The following is a 25,931-nucleotide window of genomic DNA, read 5'->3' as shown; positions in this document are numbered from 1 at the left end:
ATAATCCAACTTCCTACTCAAAATCAGATATAAAATAATCCAGGACTTTATCCTGTCTGGACTTCAGGAAGTCCAAGAACAGAGCCTTTCAATATGAGAAACATGCCTGGTAATCAGAAAAAAGAACAAATGTATCTTAATTGTAGAACTGTAAAATTACTTTGGTTGGAAAAGTCTTCCAAGATCATTGAGTCCAGCTATAAATCTAACACCGTCAGGTCTACCACTAAATCACATCCGTAAGCAGCAAGTCTGCAGCACACCTTTCCAATACCTCCAGGCGTGGTGATTCCATACTTCCCTTGGCAGCCTGTTTCAATGCTTGATAACCCTTTTGGTGAAGAAATTATTCCTAATATTCAAATTCAAACTCCCTTGGTGCAACTTGAAGCTTTCCTCTTGTTCTGTCACTTGTTACCAGGGAGAAGAGTTCAGCCCCAACCTGGCTACAACCTCCTTTCAGCCAGATGTAGAGACTGGTAAGGTCTCCTCTGAGCCTCTTTTTCTCCTGGCTAAAACCCTTCAGTTCCTCAGCCTGTCCTCATATAACTTACTCTCTAGACCCTTCACCTGCTCTTGTCTGGACATGCTCCAGCACTTCAATATCTACTTTGCAAGGAGGGGCCCAATACTGAACATGGGACTCGAGGGTGGCCTCACCAGTGCTGAGTACAGGGGAACAATCACTGTCATGGTCCTGTTGGCCATAATATTTCTGGTAAGGACGAGGATGCCATTGGCCTTCTTGGCCACCTAGCCTTGAAACAGTCCTCTAATTTTTTTTCCCAATGAAACCTAATTGAGTAGTAAACAAGAAGTACCTTACGCTTAGTATTGCACCTGGTTCATGTCATGGTAAGTCTTACCTTTTTGTAGTGTTTCAGCATCAAAGACATGCTCCTTGAAGAAAACTCTAAAGGACAAAGGACTGGCACTGCAGTCTTCTGAAAATTTGTCAACAGCTTGTTTAAACATAGCAACTAAGGCATGAAGAATTCCATCTAAATCAAGGTGAGAAGTGGATGATGAAATCAAGCTCAGGCGTATGGAGATTGACGCACAAGATGCAGAACTAGACTCCACAGATTCACACTCAATTTGGAAGCCCTCTGACAACATCTTCATTGCAAAATATTTTCTCTGGAGTGGATCATCAACTACTGCAACAACATGCCATTCGATGGCAGCATCTCTGGGTAGGTGAGATACTACAACCACAGCAAGCAACCCACATATGGCAGTGTCATCATGATAAATCTCTGAATCTTCAACCTAGAAGATAAACAAAATATTGTCTATAATACAGAGTTGTAGACATTAATGTTGCTTATATTCAGTTAAACATTAAAAGAATATATGCAGTAGTTATTTCACAGAAACTGCTTTTCCCCTCAACCCTCTTACTGAAAAGTCATCTCGAGCAATTATGTATTTATCTGACAGTATCTCCTCATTTTTGCAAACTCAAACCACTACTATGCCTGTACCATTAAAAAAGAAGCTGATAATAATTTATTTTGCACTCATTCTGCAATCAAAAGAAGTCTTTTTGCATATGGTAACTTTTGTTTGTACCAATGGTTTTTGAAGAATAAAAAAATGGTAGGAACTACGAAAACTACAGAAATGAGTCAGCAGATTATGCAAGTTTTATTTTAAAAGTTGGAGTACTAAAGATTCAGTTCAGATACAGCAAAAATATATTTCAGAGAGTTCTAAACAGCAGAATTATCCTGACCAAATGCTCTTAGAAGACAGAATGTGTTTTTTAAATAGCTTTTAAATTGTTTTCACACCAACCAGCAGGTATAATTAGCTAACTTGGTCAACTACATCTGAGTAACTGAGCTCCTTTCCTTCTGATGGTTTTACATAGCTTTCCAATACCTCACCAGTTAAAATGCTTTTTTTTTTTTTTGACCCCTGGATTACTTTTTTCCTTACTTTTCCCTCAATTTTTATGAAGAGACAGTATATTAGGAATTTTTAATATTAGTGACTGACACCATCTTCTGTACACAGATAATAACTATTTTTATGTACCAATTTGCTTACATTCCAGTATATACTGTTAATATTGTCCATTGCGTGACCTCTGAAAAGAAAAATAATAACAAGGCAAACCAGTCATTTTACTTGAAGTCGATAAGGCCACATAACTCGTAGTACCTTCAATTCACAAGCTCAATTTTCAACCATTTGCTCTCAACTTTGCAAGGAAGAAATAATGACATGTTCCAGGTACTTTATTTCAAAATTCACTCACAAAGTTATTGACAAGAATTTTGCACAGAATATCTTTGATGCTTGACCCTTGTGAGCTGTTTACATGAAAAATGCACTTACTTCTGTAGTAACGATAGTGGAGTGTAATTCTATCCCAAACATGTAGCAATTGCTTTAGCATTTCTGGTTTTGATGTGGTAACAGAAATAGGGACAATTTGTCTCAAATTGCAATCACTTCAGTCATAATAAAATCTCATGGACTACTGTTTGCTTTCAGTACTTTCATTAGGCCGGCCAGGGCTGTTATTAAGGTAGCTACACATAAATGTTATATTAGCACTTAACAGGAGCACAGTATTCTCCTCTAGGAGATGAATTCTAACCTTGTCAATATAATTCTGCTCTGAGTGCTGTAAAATGGTTTGAAAAGATGAAATACTGGAGCTTTGCACTGAGAAAAAAAAAAGAAGTCATGCTTATTCAGGCTTAAAGGCCATTTTGCTGGCCCAAGGTGCTGAGGTACTGGTTAGAAAAAAACAGTCTAGAGAAGCTCTCTCAGGTCACATCAAGCACTACGACAAACTTTTCTACTTCCCTGTACTTGTCGTAGGTTGTTACATCAATTACTCGCTATTTCTGCTTGCCTTCAGCTGCCATTTAGAATATGAAGAACTACATGAAAATTAAGGCCAGGAGAAAGTACATTTCCAAATTTAACAAATGAGAATCATTCTGTGTGAAAGACTACTCATGGTGCACCTGTATGGTACCATAACACTCATAACCTTTAACTTTAGAGTTTGCACAAAGCAGAAATGATAGAGCTACTGGGGACTAATAATCTTTCATCAGTGGCTACAGAATCTTATAGGTATACCTCTAATATAACATAATACTTATCTTCTGACTTATTTTCAAGAAATCACTGAAATTTGTGTTATACTTGGATGATGCATTTATGATTTTCTTAAAGAACTGAATATCTTTATGATACCCTGTCTAGTAAATGAGGTTGAATATATAAGGTCTGCTAAGAAATTATATGATGCTAAAACAGTGCAAGTAAGTACTAAGAGTAAAAATTAAGAGGAATTATTTTATTGGCTAAATTGTTTTTACAATTGATTCTGCACTCTCATCAATGAGATTCATCACTTCTGGCAGGTAGCTCTGGTACTATGAATAAAAACATGTTTTTAGAGTTCTTGCTCAAGGATACTGTTGTAGACTGTTCTATAAAGGAGCACAGGTTTTGGTCTAGTCTTTCTTCTACATCTTTAGAGTCCTGATCAGGAAAAAATGAGGTAGAAGAGCATATAGCTTGGGTTATAATTTTTGAAAAAGAATTCCCAGATTATTCTTGTGAAGCTCTAAAATTATTGTTGAGAGACAAGAAATCTGTTGGGGCAAATACTGTTGAAAGCAGGGTTGCCTTAAAAGGAATTTTACAAACCTTTATAAATTTAATTAATCTGTAGGCGTAGTTGCCACCTAAAGACATTTGTCCTCTAACCCTACTTTTCTAGCTATCAATTTCCAAATGATTTTCATTTCATGGGAAAAGCATGTTGAAGTTTCTAATTTTCACTTGTCAGCCTTTAATCCTTTCAAGGAACAAATACTACAAGGTAGCTCTGCATTAAGAGAAATTTGAATGTAACGGGAAAATAAGGAGATCTAAAGGTTCAGTGGCTGACTGCTGAGATTATATGGAGAAAGATGCTACTTATGTGCTATACTTTTACATGACCTGATTTAAAGCGGGCTGGAGAAGGACATCAGGTAACATATGTTCCGCATGCAGAAGACACCCTCTGAAAATAAATGATCCTACAACAATGACTTTTCAGGAATGGATGTAAACTGGATCATCTTAGACACCACACTATGGCAGAATTCCAATTCTGTCATGCTAGGGAATGGTAGATCTCAAAACTCTGGACAACAATTTGATAAGACAAGTGATTTAGCTCTAACTGAATCTCACATTAGACTGCTCTCAAAAACATGTTTCATAATATCTTCCCTTTGCCAACAGGATCATCTGCTACTTAATTTATCAAAGATGTGAAAGACTGAGATCCAGAAAGTTTGAAAAAGGAAGCCAAAAGGCAGATTTTTCTAAATACATGCATTGTATCTATGTAATTTCATATATGCATTGTATCTATATCCATATCCAGAGAAGGACTGTAAACTTTTTTAACACATTACTTTACAAAAACCCCACAGCTCAGCAAAGGATTTTTATCACCTTGAGGAAAATACTGATATTCTTCTTGCCATACAGTGCATGCTTCAATAACTCACAGGAGAAACCAAAGGTATGGAGTACATTTTAGGATGGCTGAGAAAGTGACTACTTCTATTGTAAACATTGAGAAAACTGCCATGCTAAGCTAATTGACATCTTTGAAGGTCTTCATGAACTGGCTAATAAAGAACCTCAGAATCTGAGAGCAATTAAGAAAACAATCAAAGAAAGAAAATAAAGTGGGTAACTTTATGCCACTGTAAAAATTCACAATTCACCAACATCTTGAGTAAGATAAAAAACTCTGGATCTCTCAAATGAAAAAGGGCATAGTAGATCCAAAATATATTCAGAGGAGGAGAAGTATGATCAAAAGCTCTAGAAGGTCTGTCTGGAAATGTTCTGTGGCCTTCTCAATGAGAAGACAGAGGCTTACAAAGTCATACACGACATAAAAAGAGTGTATAGGGATAAGAACTGGTTTTGCACACTTGTCTTTCTGTATAAAGAGCTATGGACCATCAAATGACATTAGTAAGAGCATGGTTTCAAAATAAACAATGGTGGGTGACACCTACAACTCCTTGATAGAGAATGCTCTGATTGCAAGAACTTTACAGGGATTCAAGGGGAGCCTGAACGAGTTCTTAGAACACAGATTCAGTGGGAATTATTAAAGAGACATAATAAAATTCCTGGGTGATTTTTAATTTATATAAGTAACTAATTTACATAAATATTGTGATTTATATTACAAAATTCATTTGATCAATTTAAATATGAACTAAAATAGTTTGAGGTAAGGAGAATATTAGGGTACATTTATGCTTTTACTGGTTTCACTGTTCACTTCTGCTTAGGGTTACTGTTTGGAGTCAAAATACCAAGCAAGGTTTACACCATTATGGTTATTGTTATGTTCTTAAATAAGCATTTATGCTGATGCTAATGGAATCATCTGTGATATTTCAGTCTGATTTTATAGATGAATTTCAAACACTGAGTCAAGTAGATGAATGCAGGTAAGAGCTTTGAGAGCCTAAGCTTCTACAGCAGAGGTACTGCCACCGGAATATTGGGCTGGAGGAAGTGGGAGCTCAATATGGTTACTCCTGAGGAAAAACAGGTTTCTCTTCTTTTTCCAAAAGGAGAATCACATACAGGACTGTAATGCTACTTTTAGTGGGACATAAGTATCTTCATTTCTGCCTTAACTGATAAAGCCAGCATGGACAACTAAAACACAACAGTCCCAGACAGTGCCAAGCAGGTTTGTCTGCTGTAGGCACCTGCCACAGGAACAGGGGTTTGGAGCTGCCTTACACTGGAGCCACCCAGACTGCTCTGTGTTAACCCCTCTGAAGAGGTTCTGTGATGGATGCTCAATCCAAATCCGCAGAAACGCAAGGATGTTTGGCTAGAAATAGAAAGGGTCAAAAGGCTTGACTGAATACTTGTTGAAGGCCACAGTACTACAGTTATTAAGCAACATAAAATTCAGTAAAGTATCTAATAATGACAAATGAGAATGGGAACTTCCTGTACTTTGTATTTGTGTCTAAACTGATGTGAAAAGGCAGCTTGGTAAAAGCATTCTTAGCTAACACTTTTATCAATGTGTTTATTTCAGAAATAACTCCTGCATATCCCAAGGAGCAAGGTGAACAACAGATGTTGTCAGTGGGTTTATAAACTTGTAATTAACCCTGTGCTATCTGAACTGCTGCATGAACTGCTGCATGCATGATACTTTGCTGAGCTTTGCACTGATACAAGAAATTATCACATTGATTCCTAGTATTACCAAATCCTTGTGTTTTCTGTGCCTCAGTTCTTTGTAAAGATTCACCCAATTTTCATTGTGCATATTCAGAGAGCCACAAAATACTCTCAAACTAATGAATGTCTGATGCATTCACAATACTGCTACAAACCAGAATCAAATAGAATGAGCAGTTAAATGAAAAACACGGGGATGTAAGGGTTGTAAACTCACACAGTTTTGTTTTAAAGGTGCTAATCTTATAAATACAATTTTTTTTTGTAATTAAAAAAAATAATCCAAGGCAGAACTATTAAAATTCCAATGAAAACAAAGGAGTAATGAGTTCAAGACAAACCTATCTTCAATCGATTGCGTAAGTATTTTACTATTTTTCCTAATTAAATGGAAAAAGGTACACATTTTGTACTTTAACATTTATTATATAAATTTGTTTGACTATCCTCCCTTTGTTCTAAATGAGAAATATTCTTTTTGTTTTGTTAGTAAGGACTAAGGCCTATGTATCTCTCAGCTGAATATGGAATCAGGCTATAAGAGACAGAGATGAATGCATAATTGCTATCTCTACAAAGAAGTGACTTGGAGAACAAAAAGAAAGATACTGTGATGTTACTTTTAGAAGCTGAGTTTATAAAAACCTTATATGGTATGCATTATTACACCATTACAGTGGCAAGATTAACGTGCCTTTAAATAATACATTTAAAATTTCTTTTACACTGCCTGCATTAAACAGAGTGCATCAAACTTCTGAGATCCAGATTAAGCTTTGCTAGAGTCTCTTACAACAATAGGTTTATGACTTAAAAAAGTAAAGATTCCACTAGGAAAACTGCATAAGAATAAAAATGTCAGTTCCAAAAGAAAGTAGGATAGAAGCAGTTCTTTTCAACATCCTAGTTTGTCTAATAAATAGGCCACATACATTCCTGGTATACCATATCTGAATTCAAATAACGAACACCATAGTGTTTTATAACAATAAAATTGCTAAGAATGTTCCTTTTGGAAAGCTTACAAAAATAAGAAAGTTAGACATTTTGTATTTCTTTCTGAAATAAAACAAATTATTTGGTGCATGTCAAAAAGACATTAACACCGAACTAGCAGACTAAAAATGAGGTCTTATAAACTGAGTATTTATAATTGAATAAATACTGTAAATATGAAAAGAAACAAGTTCTTCAGAAATTTTAATTCTCTCTTCTCATTCCTCAGCATGTTGGACCAAGGTAGTTCAGTAACCATTGTGTAACATAGAAATAATTTTGTACAATGTCAACTGGGAACCTGAGCCTGTACTTAGGTGTTACTGAATCATGGAAAATTTAGAGCAAAACAAGTGGTTCTTTATTTTTTGCAGCTGCATCGGATAGCGCATTTTCAGAGTAATTTCTTTTTTGTGCACTCTTTAGCTATCTTTAGAAAACAGAAACATGAAAAAGGGAAAGCAGTTACAGGGGAACAAATAGGAGTATAGAAATTTAGAGGTAGTACTAATTCTCAGGGTGCTTTCAAGCAATTTTTGTAATTTGAATGGATTTCTAATTAATGTATTCTTTCGATATGATTATAATTCCACCTGCTCACATTAGAAAAAATACAAATTAAATTTTCACCATAGTAATTTTGAAAAAAATCTGCATGTAGATATAGCAGTGATGCAAAATTAACAATTAGATTTGAAATGGTTGCCAATTAATATGCCAAGCATAACAGCTTAACTTTTCTCAGAGATGCATTCTACAGGAGGATGAAATGACCATATCCCAAGTTATTTTAGTGAGAGTATAGGTAATTTTAAATCTATACAATATATTGATGGCCATTATTAGGATTAGACAAGGTGATAAGATGAAATTTTACAGTAGTCAACCAAGTACGTCAGAAGAAACTACAGAAAAATTAAGTAACAACACTCTTAGGATCCAAATCCCACAATAAATATACAGTAAATTTGATTTATAAGTTGAGACAGCTTTCTGGTGCATAAAGGATGTGTTGAAATCCTTGAAGAATCAAAAATTTCATGATGAATGGTGTCTGAATAGTGGCACAGGAAGAATAGGTAAGCATTACATAAAAAAGCAAAGCAAATATAGAACTCATGAAAATAGAGAGTTCATAAGAAACCAGTTCAACTTTACATGATCTATAGCTTATATTGCTCAAACAGAATAATTTAAAAACTTGCTATTCTATCTTTTACCATGACTGTCAACAGAGGCCAAGAAATGGTATAAATTTTCATCATTTCTGTGTGATAGAAAAAAGGATCCTGTTGAAATTTAAGACAGAACCTTACAAGCCATCTTTTGATTATATTTAGTACAGAAGGATATTATTTGCTTGTTAATTTTGTTTCTCTTTTCTATTGTTGGATCACTGTGTTTTCATCCTTTTACTTCAGAAACAGAGAAGCTCTGACAGGATCAAAACAAGAGCAATCAGTATCACATTTCTATGAAGACATAATCAGCTTTGAACAAGTCTCTAGAACAAATAAACAGTTGAAAGCCTGAAGAATGTACACAGAATCTGCAATAACTAGGCTAACACCTCTGTTTTCTGGACTTATTAACCTGGAAGTTTTCCTGTAAAGGAAGCTCAAATAATTTCTTGTTAGAATAAATTATAAGAAAATGTGAACTGGCCTGCTGAAAGACAGACACAGGCTTCTGCATGCACAGTAATGAAGAAGCATCTCCTACTGAAAGGCTAAGACTTCTGTTTTTGCAACATTACTCAAGTAAGTATCACAATCTTGTCCTAACCCATTATCTAAAAGCACAGTCTCATCAGCCCCACAGACATCAAATTTTCAACTACTCAATGAATTTTATGCATTTCAATCTCTCTTCAAAATACATTTCATAATTGTATGTGACAATCACACCACCACCAGAGCAAAAGAAAGATTTTAAAATGTATCATTAGTTATGGTAAGCGTGTGCTAATATCAAATGAAAAATATATAATACCATTTCCCCCGCATTTTTAGATGGTTATAGATACTAGTTACAGCACTGATTATTCAGATAAAAACACGTTCAAAGTACTGCAGTGGATGGGCCTGGACTGGGAAAATGAGAAGCACAGGACTGCCAGCAGGGCTGCCAAAGGGGAAAAATACCTGAAATGCAGAATTAGACAATTATTATTAATTTTAAAAATGGATGTGATTGATTTTCCCTCTTAATTATTCCCACTGATGTGTCATGAGACAGGTTTAAGTCTTTTGTTTATTATAGCTGATTTGGGGAGTGGGGATTTAATTTTTAATTTTTTTATTTTATTTTAGAGACCTGTTTTTTGGTTTCACCAGAACTCTGATACAAGTGCTCTGATACAATAAGAATATCTATACCTTTTTGCCTTAATTCAAAGGGGTCAGAAATGTTTTTTTTTCACTTTTGTAAAGTTCATACAAGCCTTTGGTTGTTTGCCTTACTTTGCAGAAGTAGTCATGCTACCATGTGTACTTACCAACCTGAGAAACCCTCTTCCTACTGCATGCAAAGCTCAGCATTCTCACCCTGTGGCATAAAGTATCTGGAACTCCAAAGGTCTGATATATTTTAGTGCAAGTATTCTCACAGAGTTCAAAATGGGAATTTCTGGGTGAAATGTAATGGTCTGTGATATACAGGTCAGAATAAATAATCTAATGGTGTCTTCTGGCTGTACAAGCCACTCAAGCTATGACATCAGTTTTACCCAATACTTCTGCTTAGCCTTTTCACCAGCACTGAAGTTCCTGAACGCTAAAATCCCACACTGAGAAGGCAACCATCTCACTCATTATGGCCTTTAACATCCCTTGCTGATAGTTTTAAATTTTTAACCAGCCCTACCTGTCAAGCTTCCTTTTATGTGTTCTCATAGTTACAGATATAATTTTGGAAGCAAAATTTCTAAACACCAAGCATAATAAAAATGAAATGGGTTAAAGCTTATTAGCAGTAGGGAGCAGATGTATCAAAATTCTGCCAGTTCCCCTACATTTCCTCCCCAGCAGGGATTTTCTGTCAAGCTGTGAGTTAGTTCTATACACAAATCCAGGCTGCTGTTGCTGCAATTGCACCTTCCTATACCTTGCTATTGTACTAAAAATTCACTTTGATTTTTGATTTCTTCCTTCTTAATAATACTATTTAAAGCTGTTCCTGCAGAGCTAAATGCAAATTCAAGCACTGCATGCTAGATGCTCAAAAGGGCATGAAAATGTGAAAATGATAATAAAATAATTACATCCTGAAAAGCTGTTTTACTTGCTTAAGAAATAGTAACTTTCCCTCAGTGAACTAAAGGTTCCTAAGCCAAGACATAACCAGTTAACGACTGAAGTTAAGATCCTTGAAATACCTCTCAAACATACATCATTCAATATATCAGTAACAATGTGGAAAAAAATATAAGTATTTAAGGAACAAAGTCATAAATTGATAGCAATACAAACTGAAAGCAAATGAAGTCTGCCACATGAAACATGATCACAGACTGTCACTCTGAGGGTTTTTATTCTTCATGTGTAGTGTCAAAAATAAGTACTTAGGAAAAAGAGTTGAACTGAAGTAGGGATGTTCAAGATGGAAAGATTTCAGCTGAAAATAATTTGTGAGGGTATATACAAATGGGATAGAAAATGAGCAAACTTAATGGCCAAAATCTACTTTGAGGGCATTAAGGTTAACAGATTTTATGACAGAATTTGAATTTTGGATAACGATTGTAAAGACCTTTTCTTTGAAAGTCTGCTTCCTCCTGAACGTTGACAATGAGCTCTGGAACCAATTTTCAAACAGAATATCAGCTTTCACCGCACATATTCTAATTACATCATCTGTTCATCTGTACATGTACAGCACCATTAGCTACTCTTGTCAAACCTGTAACTAAATTTTGTAGAACACAAGGAAGAAAATATTGATGCTGTAGGAGACAGAAGAAAACCAATTTGAAAACTCTGGTGGCAATACTAAACTTCCAGTAACTGTCAGGCTCTCCCCCATTGTGGCAGCCACCTCCATTAGTAATAAGGTATAAAGATGTGCAACCAAAAATAACTTCACAGAATGGTTTGAGCTGGGACCTTGAAGACCATCTAGTTCCATACACCCTGCCATGGGCAGGAACACCTTCCACCAGAACAGATTGCTCAGCCAGGCCTGACCTTGAAGGGACCTCTAGGGATAGAACATCCACAGTTTCCACAGCGAACCTTTGCCAGTCCCTCCCCAAGCTCACAGAAAATAATAATTTCCTAATATCTAATCTAAACCCTCTCTCTTCCAATCAGAAGCCATTTTCCCTTGCCCTGTCACTACATGCTCTTTTAAACAGTCTTGTCCTATCTTTCCTGTAAGTCCTTCTGAGGTACTAGAAGGCTGCAACTAGGTTACCCCCAAGCCCCCTCTTTTCCAGGCTGAACAATCCCAATTCTCTCTACATTACCTCAAAGGAGAGGCTCTGCATCCCTCTGATCAACTTTGTAGTCCTGCTCTGGACTTGCTTCAATAGGTCCATGTCCTCCCTGTGCTGAGGACTCCAGAGCTGGAAACAGTCCTCATGATGGGGTCTCAACCGAGCATAGCACAGGGGCAGAATAATCTCCTTCAACCTGCTGGCCATACTTCTGATACAGCTCAGGATATGACTGGCTTTCTGGCAAGCAATTTAATTTTGAATGTGGTGCTTTTTAGCACACAATTTTTTACTGGAAAATACATTTAAATTCTACCCTATGTATAGTAATATTTTGTCTGTTTTCAACAGATAAGTCAGTTACTTTAATTTTTAATAAGGTATGACTGCAAAACAAGATTGGTTAAATGGCATAGCATATGACTTGTAGGGCTTCACATGCCTTTTATTTTAACTCAAGCCATTTACATTGACCAATAATGTCCTACATACAGTTTGGAACTTGGATTTTGCAGCTTTCTCCCAGCTCAGTGTTATAGAAGTCAAACTCAGATGATGCAGGCATTAAAATCAGGTAATTTCTTACAATCCACTGTATTGGGCTACCCAAAAAGTCAGGGAAACCCCTGCTCTAGTTTTATCGTCAAGCATGAATTGATATGATATATAACACAATATAATACTTTGGTCAATTCAGCTCAGGTGTCTCAGCTATGTCCCCTCCAAGCTCTGCCAAACCCCAGCCTTCTTACTGTGTATGGCAAAATAGGAGAAAGAGAAATTCTTGATGCTGTGCAGGCATTGTCCAGCAACAGCCAATATTGAATATTGGTCTGCTATCAACACAGTGTTAGCCATAAATCCAAAACACAGCACTATTGGGTCTACTGTAAAGAAAATTAAACCCACCCTAGCCAGACCCACTGTGAGAGAAAGTTCACAATAACCTACAAGTTCTAAGCTAAGTTTTAGTTAAAAATGTAGCCATTCTCAGTAGTCACTGGAACGAGTTATATGGAAAGCAAATTTCTTCTTCCGAACATGAAAATACGTCTCTCAGATTACTACTGAAATATATAATGGGATCTTAACTCACATACCTGAAGGCAGGTGACTCCATGTACAGAAGATTAGTAAGGAAGTTTTTCAATAATTAGGCTTTAAGTGACATGTATTAATATATATACTTGTAAAAACTTTTTATGCTAAGAAAAAATACAAACATATACTAATGGATATGCTTGTAATATGCATATATATATATGTATAATGTCTATATGCACATATACATATAAGAGGAGGGAGGGAGAAAAATCTGTAGATGTGTGCCTCCTCCATGTAGTTCTGCAGAACATTCACAGCCAGCCTATGAAACTGTGCATTACTGAGTTGCTATATGCAGCTCCACACAAACCCTCATTCGACAAATTACAGCAATTCTTTACCAAAATCACCATCTTAATTTAAAATGGTTCACAATCAGTATTTTCTTCAGCTAACAGTTGCATTATCCTCTTTCAGACTTGTTTCTCCATATATATACACACATGAATATGTATATATACATATGTACACATATATATAAGTAACTCTTTTGGTCACCTGGATAGGGTGTTTCCATGACAGTGCTTATAGGTGAGATGCATAAAGATCTGCATAATATTACAACTGAATAATATCCAAGATAAAATCAAAGTTATATTTCAAATGTTACCATCTGTGTTTATGGTGTTACATCCAAAGCACTGATGAGAAGTGAACAGGTATCATGTCAGCTGGATGCATTTTTATTTTTCATCAATGAGGCTGAATAAAAACAGAGAGGAAGCTTATTCACTGCTAGCTGGCATGCATGTAACTGCGTATTGACCAGGGAACACTGCTCATTTTTGCTATGCAAAAATTTAAAGAGGTTTCAAAATAATATAGGTGACTTTCACACTGTCTTACATGTTTTTTTGAAAGTGGAGTACAGGAAAGCATAAATAATTTTTTGGGTTTCTTTGACTTTTATGAATAAGAAAATTAAAGATCTATTATTAATTTTGAAGATCATGTGATATCCTTCAGAGATCAGGAAGAAGAAGAGGAAATGAAATTATTATTATGACCAGCACATAGAACCAGAGATGAGGATAATCAAATACTAATATTTAGTAGGATCCCTTGGATCATACAATAAAACAGCAAAGAAGTACTTCCACTGGAACAATGAAGATGCTTTCCTGAGTTAATTTCTTTTTTTCCCCCCTTTTTGGTTTTTGGATAGTAGAAGATCATTAATGTATCTGAATAGAGACAAGATCCTTGCATAGTTTGTAAAGAAAGAGATGATATTTTGAGTTCTAATTTTGACTGAAGCTTGACAAGGGAGGACAAGTATGAAATTTGAAATTCTGCTTGAGGTGTTGAGTCCCAAGCAACTTCCACCCCACAGAGCCACTTGCTTGCCCCTTAGCCCCAGCAGGATGGGAGGGACAATAGTAAGAGCAAACATGAGAGAACTCTTGGGATGAGGTGAGGACACTTTAGCAAGTGAAGATAATAAAACCAGCAATGTAAAGGCAATCCTTCACCTCTTCCCACCAGCAGACTCATGCCCAGCCAGCCTGTGGGGAATAGCCACCTTGGAAGATCAAGTTCTGCAATTTTTATGGCTGAGCATGGTGTCATATGGTCTGGGATATCCTCCCAACTGCCTCTTACCCACACCCGGTCTACTCACTAGGGTGCTGACCAGGAAAAAGCCTCAAAAGCCTTGAAAATGTGCAACATTAGCATGTGAGCCACAAATCCAAAACACAGCATGACAGAGCTCTTATGAAGACCCAGGAAGACCCTGTACACTATTAATAGCAAGTTTGCTTCCTGCAACAGGAACGCTTTTCCAGGTCCTGCATAATCACAACAAAAAGGATATTGCACATAGGGAAGGACTTTCACTATCTACGTTTGACTAGTTCCTGAGATCTGAGTTCTCTGATTTTTACAGGGCTTACACTGATGAGACAAATTAAAATACCCTCCCTGGAAAATACCATGATCTAGAGTAGCTACTTAGTACTGAATATAAAATTACTTGTTGGAAACAGTAACTTGGAAGAGATGTTTACGGTCTGCAAGAGATTAACCTGCTGCAGTTTTAGGAAGGATGAGTTGCTAGCAAGACTGTTTATGTAGGTTGAGCTAATACTATGGCTCTTCTTTCAGTCCTGATCAACAGGATTACCTCATCCAAGGGAGAACAGAAAAACTTTGAAGGTGATGAAACTCTGAAATTTCTGAAAATTCCTGAAATTCTATCCTTCATTATGGGCATTTAAAGGGCCCTACATGTAATTTGCACTACAGTTTAATAGGTAAGTTTCTTGAGCGAAAGTTGGACCTTGATCACTTTTCAACCAAAATGGCATTCATCCCTCTATAATGAGGCAGTGAAGACAGGTATTCACTTCAGGGATGAAACTGTTAATGGCTTTCGCAGTCATCACACATTATTGGACTTCTAACCACAGGTTCTGGCCTAAGCGAACAGTGGGTGCATATAGGCACTCCTGCTTAACACAAAAGTGACAGGCTCAAAACAGAATTAATGTTTTCAGCAAAGGAGATGAAGAATCACTCAAAACCAGTCTTATAAGGTATCTGCTGCAGGGGAAGATCAGTCAGACTGGATAAACTAGGCTGTTTACCACCCTGAATAACTTGACATGCATTTCTTCACTCTGTCTACCTGAGAAACAACATTCAAATGCATGGATATATTACCTGTAAATGGAAAATAAGTTAGTGTAAATCAGTTCAAGGAAATCAGTTATGCTGACTTTAACCAGTTGAGGATTTGATTTTATCTGTAGATATCTCCACATATGATCACAGAAGAAATGCTCTCCTTTCTTATTTTCTATTGTTCATATTTTTTGTTTATACTCTACAATTTAAATTCACGCATACCCATTAGACTATTATGCAATCACATGATTTTTATACATATATATTCAATTTCTAAAAATTACTTTAGTTAAAGTTATGTTCTTTTAGTTAACTATATTAATTTTTAAACATTCTTAAGGCTCTGCTAATGTTACAAATAGAATATTATAGTCCTCTTTTAAGAAAAAGTTCAAGTGGCAAACCTTTCGCCTCCCATTGTTGTCCAGTGTCAAATGGCAGACTATTCCCAAGGATCTCTGGATTTCCACTATCTGCATTTGACCTGTGTTAAATATTCTCATTACAGTTGCTTCAAGTGAATAGAAAGGCTTTGCCTAATCTGAACGCAGGGAAAATGAAATACACTAGGCACGAGATGAAAGACACACTAGCACTGCACAATTTAATGTACTGTGTGTTCTCAACGTGGGCCATCAAACTGTGCAACATTCAAAATAGCATCTAGTAGCAAAATGGATGTTATAAACCTGATGGGACAAAAATGGGGAAACAAAAACATGCATATTCCTCCTACTGAATTTTTGATAAGCATAGGTACTGGCTGTCAGCAATGGTTTTCAAAACTATTTAATTTTCTTCTGGTGATATTACAAATCATGTCAATTAACCTATGTGAGATTTTCCTGCAATGTAAAGGTAGCAGTGTTCTAATCTATCACATTACCTTTATAATACTTGTTTACTTCTACTACTCATATTTTGACTACTTTGTTCAAGAAACTGGTAAAAGGAGACCAATTAAGTTAATATTACCTATAGTATTATCTACAGGACACAGAATCTACAACAATTTTTTCAAAATCTAACGATTGCATTAAATAAAGATATTTACCAATACATACAATAAATTAGACAAAAAAGTGTACCTGAATATTACTAGCTTAGAAACATCTGTTCAGGATCGTGAAAAAATATGCAACTTCTCACAGAAATCAGGGAAGGTTTTTTTAATATTCCATTTTAAGTTTTATAGTCATTTTCTCTATAGGTAAAAGAAGATCTTAAACCTTTGTGCAATCCTTTGCAACAAGAAAAATCTTCAACTTCCACTATTTGAGCATAAGCTACTTCTGTTGTACTTAGTATAAAGTGTTAGAGAATGCATGAATTTTATTTAAATTCATGACAGTCTGTATACTTCAAATAGGACAGGAATGTCTGAACAATGCACAGACTGCTGTTACAGATGCATGATGCCATTCTAAATGACTGCCATGAAAACACACTAATTACTCCAGGAAACAACTGCATGTAGCTAGACAGATTCTTGTTCAAGATTTAACTTGTTTATACTTGGGACCTACATTATTCGTAAGGCAAAGTGGAAAGATACAGGAAAGCACCAATGGTATTTACAGAGTGTTAAAGAAGGTATGATACAGGGGCTCCCTGGAAGGGCCCAGTGCCCTCAATGACTTCTCTTAGATACCTTTAAAAAATCCTAGTTTGGGTGTACTTACATCTTTGACATCTAAACAGGTTATAAATCTGGTCCAGAAGGTTTTAATTTAGATTTTTAAACTTGGCATCAAGTTACCCAAGTGCTGAAATAAGTGTGGAACCCATTCACAATATATATCAGATAAAACACTGTGAATCTTTTTCCCATCACTTCTGCATTACACACTATTAAGACACACATTGTCAACAACCCGACTGGCATTCCTGACAGAATGAAAGTCAACTGCAGCACTCTTTGCTGGATTTGAAACAATTATGGCATCACAGCCACTCATCCTGAACTCTTATAATAAAAAAAAAGCAAGCTTCTGTCAGATGAAGATGGGCTGGTGAATGTTTAAAGTTTGAACTATGTTTGCTCAGAAAATTATTGGTGGGAGAGTACCAGACTCTCCCAATGTCCAAATGCAAGCAGTGTTATGAAAGTAAAAAGATATATTTTTTGTGTCACACAAAGTACTTCACCAAGGAGATTTTTCATTAGTGAGGATGGAAAATACATTGGTAGCTGCCTAGTATGAAAAGTCAGAGGGGAATTGACCTATAATATCAGAATTTAAGAAAAAAGTACTATGTGTAAAATGACTTGTTGAAAAAAAAAGATATAATGACCTTAGTGCTATTAATACATCTTGCTATTACATTAAATATTATCTTTCTATGCAACTTGGTCATCTAATCTTAACAGAACACATTGTTTTTACTGTCTCAGAATCTCCATTCACCAATGCTTTGGGTTCACTTACAAACACAAACGATTCTAAACTTTTCATTGATAACAAAACATTGTGTACTAAGTATACTAAAGTATTTCCTAATATATTTTTTCTTTTTATAACAAGGAAATCAGAGATAACTTTCCAGAGAGTTCTGGAAAATCTGCCTCCAGGTTTTGAATAGATTTCATCCAACTAAAATAACTGAAACTAATCTTTAGCATTCAGACATTTTATAAACAAATTTATGTCAAAAGCAGCAAACTGCCTCAAATTTTTTCTGCTATGAAGTTAATGTGCTCTTCTCTCACAGAAAGAATTAATTCACAGTACTTTTCCATGGAATATACAATTGAATAGCAACAGTTGAAATGAGTATTCATTATACAGTTTATCAGAATTTATATATTTTATTTATTTAGCTATACCAAATCTTGCTGGGAATTAGCGAGATGAAAAAAAAAATAAAAAGAGAACACAGCAGTTAAGCAAGCTGGAATGGTTGAAATCTTGAGACAGCACAGCACATTTCTTTTTTGTATGGGTGAGGATAACAGGAGAAAGCAAAAAACAATCATTCAGAGGTAGAAGAAAAATCTAATCATGATCTTGCCCATCTCAGTTAGCCTAGGGGAATCTGTGGTATAGGCAGAACTACAATCCACCACTTGAAACAGTCTAACAAAATACTACAGGGATGTCTCTGCACAGAAAGCCCATGGGTAGGGGAAGGAGAAGTTGGGTGTAGAATCAGCTCCCAACTAAATATATTGAGAACACTGTCTAAATGGTACAACTCAAGCCCTACTGAACAAAGTGCATTCACAAAGTAAATTAATAAAATTTTGCAGGCATAGTCACTGTTATATCATTATACAATAATTATTTGGAATATTTCCATCTATCAATAATGCCATCTGTCCCACCCAATACAAATGGACTGCAACCCATCTGGCTTATTTTTCTCTATTGATTACTTTGCTGAATGAGTTAGCAAAACCGCTTATAAAATCATCATATTACATGACACTGTCATTAAAATATGTGAAGTAAAGAAAAACACAAGATGAGACTTAATTGGAAAACTGTCAGTTCTTCTTCCAGAAAGTTTTAGCAATGCTATAAGCTTATTTCTGTGTGGTTTTTTTGTTTTTTTTTTTTTTTGCTACTTAAAAAAAAGCACCAAGAAGACACAAAGCCCAAATACCCCCTAAATGCCAACTGCTGGATTAGATTGAAATTGTTCTAGCACACAACTGCTCCTAAGCATGCTAGAGAAGGTCCCTCAATTTATCTCCTCTCAAGAGTATCAAAATGTGCCTAGGTATACCTGGCAATCTCAAAGATACTGTGGAAGGGATGTAATTTAAAAATAGGGTGGAAAAAAGCTGATGATGGCTGGCACTCACATTTGTTAATTCTAATATAACTTCCTAGGTTTTGACTATTCGTTTGCATAATTGTCTATATGCTATTTTTGCAGCCTCTGTTTTATTTTCTTCTTCTGATTTTAACCGCTTCTTCCTTTGACTACATTTTAATTTCTCCAGCAACAACAATGCAGTTTTATGCACCTACAGAATTAAATGCCAACTTCCGCTCCTTCACTCTAGATCTTAATTTTTACAACACCTTTTTAGTTTTAACAAAGACAGTCTCTCATGTACATTCAATATGTCAATCCAAAGATCATTCACCCTGTGATTTAGGTAGCGTTCTTTTGAGTGAACCCTTGGTGGGGCTGCTTTCTCATCTTTCCCTACCCACTATTTTTTTTTTTTCCTTTCTACTACAACCTTACATCCCTGCACCAGATTTCTGTTTCCTCTGTCACCCTAAATGGCTTTTCCAACAATGCTGTGACTCAAAGAGACATATGAAGGAAGAAGAGAGAGGAACAGGGGCTGGATTCCAGCTCTAAGGACACAACCCTTGATGACTGTGGGTAACTGGAGCTCAGGGAGGCTCAGGGGTTTATATGCAGGAATAATGCTGGGAGCACAGATACTGAGCTGCCATAAGGAGTGAGGTAAATCAGGATGACAGGAGTAGAAAGGAGTTGTGTAAGAAGGAAGGAATGATGCTTGAATAAAGAAGGGACCAGAGGCTGGGTGACTGAAACAATTTAGAAGTTGCTAGGGGGTCCAGCCTGCTTACTGTTACCGTTTGCTCCCTCTCTGACAGTCCCCTCCTATCCTTACTAGAACCACTTCTCTGTTTATAATATATGAAATACCTCCTCAGGAAAAAAATATACTAATCTGAAATCCACTTTTTTGTAATTTATCCAGATTTTAAAAAATATTTAAATTTATTTAAATGTAATTGATCTTTCTCTTTGTAACTCAGGAAGTCCCTAAAAGACAGTTGTCACTAGCAATATTACAAGAAGTCTTCTGAAGTCCAGCTAACTGTGTCTGACCCTGTGGCCTTGTCTCAAATGAATCTTTCAGCAACTGCATGTCCACATCCAGCTCTTACAAGTAAATCTTTTGTGCTATATAAACATATTCAGAAAACAATTCTCATACTTCTCTTTATATTATGTGCTGTTAATTCCAATTTATTGGTGTCCTAAACAATTTATATAATCATTTTGTGCTTTATTTACTACTGTCATCAAAAATGTAGAAGGATTCAAGGGAAGTTGCCAGACAGTAGTATTTCTGTAGAAGACATTTACCAGGTATCACAACATGACAGAATGCTGGATTTCTCAAGCTTTTAAAGAAAAACAACTTTGGCAGTTCTGATGCATATGATTTAGTCACCACTTTAAATACAGTTATCTTTATATACCATCTTTTTGCTACTAAATACAGAACATTCAATGGACAGAAATAGAGTCCATATCCGATCTTTAGTTCTACATTTTATGATGTACAGCTTACAAAAAATGAGATCTGAGCTGAACTGTTTCATTTGCACAAACTCCTATATTCATGAATGACCAAAGGAGAAAAATTTCAATGGCAAAATATTTTTTTCTTATTAAGTATTCTCTAGGTGGCTAATGTGTCAGGCCTTTGGCCACTTAAAATAAAGAATAATAAGACACTTTTGGTCTGGATGACTTAGCTTACTTGGTGAAAACAGACCATTATGTTATGCCATGGTATTCAGCAGAACTGGGATACCAAAACCTGAACAAAACCACAAAGGTAAGGAATATGCTTTCAGAGTAAGGCTACCATATTCTGTCTTCCACAGAAAACACCAGTACAGCATCTGGACGGCTGCTCTCAACTAAAAACTGCATTGCTTGTTTTCACTGATACTGTGGAATAACTGAGGCAGAGGTACAACTGAAGAACAATTTGCAATTTTTCAATACAAAATCTCTATTTTCATTAAAAGGACAACTGTATTTTCAAAGCAGGGTAATTCCCCCCCCCCCTCTAGTTCCTTGTAAGAGAAACATTTGATAATTATTTTTCTCTGCTTCACTTTGTACATAAACCCCTACTAATCAAAAAAAATACAAATATCCTGAGGAAAAATTTAATTCCTCTGTTTGAATCTACTATTGACAAAATTATAGAAACAAGAATATGCAGCTGTTAACAGCATTTCACTCCTATTTATATTCAGTTTTTTTCCAAAGCATTTTTAGATGGTGCTCTGACACACATTATTTTTTTTCTATCTGATACTGTTATTACTGAATTATGATCTGATAAGCACCGCATAATATTGATGAACATCCTACAGGATTGTCTGATTGCAGGATGTTCTTAAATATTCCTGAAAACTGTCAGGTAGCTATCACATGGGAGTACATGTGGACAACAATCAGTTTTCTATGCTATGGCTTGAACAATCAAAAAGTGACATGGAACAGATATTAGTGATAGCTCAAGAGTAAGGAACTTCATCAGTGCTTTTCAGATAACTAAAAAAAAGAAAAAAGCAAGTTCTGCCTAGTCATCTTAGTAAGTGGAAGAAAAGGACTTTCTGATAAAGAATAGCTGGTATGCATAATAACTATGGAAGACCTAAAAAACTGTATATGGAAAAAGGAGAAGTTTTAAAGAACTGGCAAATACCACCAACCTGTCTTCCAATCTTATATATTGAAAATCAGAAAGCAGAGAGAGTTTTGGGTCATGGTATATTACTAATTGGTCACAGAACAAAAATTTTATTTAAATATATATTTAATATATATTTTAAAAAATAATTGAATTCAGATTGGATCTGACTCTGGTCTTGGAGGAGTAATAAACACTATTTAGGAGTGGGTTTTGTTAGCAAATCAAATTGAGATGCATAAACATGTAGGAGAAATCTGTATCTTTACTCAGACACCTGCCAAATGCAGAAACTGGAGAGAAGGGTAAATAGAAGGAAGGTTTCAGATATATTTTTCCTTCTTCTATGAAAATATTAACATATTCTATGCTTCCAAGCCCCCAGAAAGCATAATAATTAGGCTATATTAAATTATACAGCAATAATGCATTTGGTTTTGATACATTTGGGGAGAAGTTACGTCTTATTTACAACATTTGTGGCCCCTACCTTTTAATGCTGTCTAGGTGTTCCATGGCTATTTTAAGAAAAGGAGCACATACAAATCAGGAATCACTATGGCACCATTGTAAATCACTGTGCAAGTTATTATGCTGTTAATCAAGGGTTAACCAACAGACAGGCATGTCCAGATGTGGTCTTGGAAGTCCAGCTGAATATGGAGCAATAATGAGCAGTAAATTGCTAAACTCAGTTATCATATAATATTGTTTGTAAGCAAGTGGGGAAAAAAAAATCCTCAACAGAACAACTGACAAAAAATAAAATGCCCATTTTCTCATTATGCAAAAATATATGGACAGAAGAAATTCAAACGAAGTATTGTTCACATTTTTGTTAGAGAAATTGACTGTTCTTTAAGAGTTCTTTAACACAATGCTTTGGGGAATTAAGAAAAAGTTAGTGGTGAATATAACTACCTATTAAGAAGCTTTCTTTCTCTGTTGTGAGCAACCACTTATGAGCCAGAACATAACAGCTCAATCAAACCTTTACTTGAACCCTCTGAAATGTTCTGTAAAAATTCTGACATTACCGCAAGACTTAGAGAGGAAAAAAAGACAACCCAGAAAGAAGAAAATGGGTAGGGCAGCTACCTTTTTGCATTCTCTCAACTTCTTCTGCCATATGGAGCGAGCAACAGGAATGCTCTTGCTATCAGTTACGTAGCAGCTGGCTGTGATGATGTGGTGGAGTGCAGTCTTCTGGCTCATGGCCTGAAGAACTCGCCCAACGTGTTGGAGGGAAATGCTGGCCTCTGCGCATACGCCTCCGCTGACGAGCTGCATTGTGCAAGGTACCAGAGCAATCTGTCCTGCACAGTAGAGAACATCACCAACCTAGGAGAGAATCAGATCCAGTACGTAAGACTCTGAGAGTCTACAAAAGACAAGGGAAGCACCTTTCTCTCTTCCAGCTAGTTTCTTTCAATAGTACTGTTCTTTGTCATCATTTGTTACAAACAGAGCAAGATAAACATAAATAACGATAATGCATGGATGTATGTGTCAGCTCAAAGCAATAATCTGATGTGGACTGTTATAGCTGCTGGATCACACTCATGCCCCAACATGGTTAAATATGCTCTTTTTTCCTTATCTTTTGAGCAATGATGCACATTATCTTTGGTTCAATGTTATTTTTTTAATCTTCTATGCCTTAAGTTTTGTTTTATAGAAAACCATATAAGAAAGTATCAGTAAATATCTGCAACATCTTTAGTAAACTAATTTAGAAATACTGTCAAAATATATTAGCAGAACACCTAAATGACTGTGTATGAACAAAAGTGATGATATTCCACCAGAAGGTAAAAGCAAATTGCAGATTGAAAATAAAATGCTGAAGAATGCTACTAGAATAAAGAGATGGGTCACCTTCTGAAAATGGACTTTACTGCATGGACAGATTTACTACTGCAATGCAGTTACTTTGAGCTTATTTTCCAAAATCTTCCCAGCAACACTCTGAAGACCTACTTTTTTTAACAGCAGCCAGCAAAGGAAACATTTATTCTTATTATTCAGACATCTCAAAGATTTTTTTTATAAAACCTCAACATAAATATCAACTTTTCATCAGCTTATGCTGCATTTCTCTAGAACGTCTGTGCATTTCCTAATCAGTGAAACAGTAAATTTTATTCACTACCAAAAGAAAACTAAGTATAGAAGTGGGAAGTAAGGTGGGCGTGAGCAGCTTTGAAGTCAGCACAGGAAGAATTTTGCTAGGAGTAAAGACAGAGAAAATGGACTGTGCAAGGAATCTTTCAGAAAAAAATTGCAGAACTTACTGTATAAACTGTAAAAATTCCTCAGAATTAAGAATAATTAAAAAAGAAATCTGTGTCCTAGAAGACATGGCAATCAAACCATGTGACAGACCCATATGCAACTCCAAATCTGTCCTCATAACTGTCTGTGTTTCACAAAAGACTCACACATGTAACTATTGGAAGAGTATCTTATACAATTTGGCATACAAGTTCTATGATTAGCAGCTGAAGAGGGGGAGGAGGCAGAGACGAAACAATATATCAACCGACACACATCAACTATTTAAATGGTTTATAATACCTGAAATATTGTTTGATAATGCTATATATAATCCCGAATTTGGAAAAAATATTTGAAAGCAATATTTTGATTTATAGGAACAAATGGTCTTTCCTTTTTTTTTTTTTTTTTTTTTTTTTTTTTTACAGCGCTATTTTAGAATATGTGCCACTGAACAAGGGAGTCCAGCCAGCTACCAAGTGGCATACTGACAAGATGAGAAACAAATTCAGAAAGATATGATTCAGAGGGGCACAGGTTTGTTTTTAAAGCAAACCATTCATTTTCACCTCTGTAAACTGAAATCCATGCATTAGTCAAGAACTCCAATGCAGGTAGTTCATACTTCTACAGAAAAACAAACAAACAAAAAAAAAACCCACAAAAAACCAACAAAAATAACCAACAAAAACCACACTGACAGTATTTCTTCCTTTTTTTCCCCTGTTGAGCTGCTGGGTTTTCATGCATCACCCATGTTAATTATTAGGTAGACAGAAGAGCTGTTCAACCAGTTCACTTCCCCTATTCTTGAACAGATTGTTTGAGACATAATATGAATACTAATTAACGACAAAATATCTGTCAGTGTTTTGATATACAGACCAAGATAGCACTTTCTTAAAGTATCCTGGACAGTTCTGATACAATTAGCCCCACTGGTCATAAGCAAGGTCAAAAAAATCTCTGAAGGATTTGAGCAAAATTGGCACCACTTTTGGCTAAGATTCAGTGGGAATTTTGCAGTTTTTTAAAAAACCAATTGAAAAATCCCTCTGTTCCTAACATACTTGTTTGCACCTTAAGATGCAATTAATAGAAAAACAATGTTCCCAACAAGCCACCATGTTATGGAAGGGTGGATGCAAGGGGAAAAGAGGGGAAAAGGATCAAAAAATGGCCACAGATTTGCAGCAACTGTATTGCAGGGGGACATAATTTAGAATAAGGGAAGGAGGAGGGGTGTCTCTTTTCTCCTTCCCTGTGACTCAGTCATGAAAAGCAAGCATAAATAATCAGCAAGGACAAAGAAGCAAACCAGTACAAACACTCTTTTAGCAGATTTCAAGACTGTCTCTGAAATGTTTGAAGCATTATACAGAAAATTGTGAGCAGAGTAAAAGGCATCTAAAACAGAGAAGTCATCATACTGTCTTGTTCACAGTACTGAAATCTTACAAGAGGAGCTGTCACAATGTATGGTGTCAGTACTTGTGTTGTGAAAGCCTTCTGCAAAACCCTGCTAGAACCTTGCAACAGTTTATCTTTTTGGAGCATTCAGGAGGATAACAGAAGATCGTTCAGGGTATAGATTCACAGTGCATCCAGCCTGGAGGACATGCATTATACAGGAAACACAGCGTAGAAACAGAACCACAGTATACAGGATCTATATTGATCCCTACAGGATTGGTATGTATACGGTGAATGTCTCACTGGTGATTTGATTTTCACTGCAGACCATACACATATTTCCAGTGATAAAATTTAAGTAAAGACTTGAACCAAAGACAAACCTGA

At 35.9% G+C, this 25,931-nt stretch overlaps 1 protein-coding gene across 3 annotated transcripts in view; it reads right to left on the bottom strand.

The window, feature by feature from the left end:
• The window catches only part of DPH6 (diphthamine biosynthesis 6), a 193,531-nt gene that overhangs the window by 39,341 nt on the left and 128,259 nt on the right, over positions 1-25,931 (bottom strand). For 2 of the 3 annotated variants that reach the window (XM_062494401.1, XM_062494400.1), the window contains exons 13-14: positions 22,953-23,195; positions 867-1,272 (exon numbers count right to left, since the gene is read on the bottom strand). In XM_062494401.1, coding sequence (XP_062350385.1) covers positions 867-1,272; positions 22,953-23,195 — 649 coding nt within the window. The remainder of the gene's footprint in view (positions 1-866; positions 1,273-22,952; positions 23,196-25,931) is intronic. The other variant, XM_062494402.1, reaches the window with a different exon arrangement.

Source organism: Cinclus cinclus, chromosome 6, assembly GCF_963662255.1.
Source record: "Cinclus cinclus chromosome 6, bCinCin1.1, whole genome shotgun sequence".
NCBI lineage: Eukaryota > Metazoa > Chordata > Aves > Passeriformes > Cinclidae > Cinclus > Cinclus cinclus.
The sequence above is the reverse complement of the archived record's forward strand: the minus strand, read 5'-3'. Positions and strand labels throughout refer to the sequence as shown.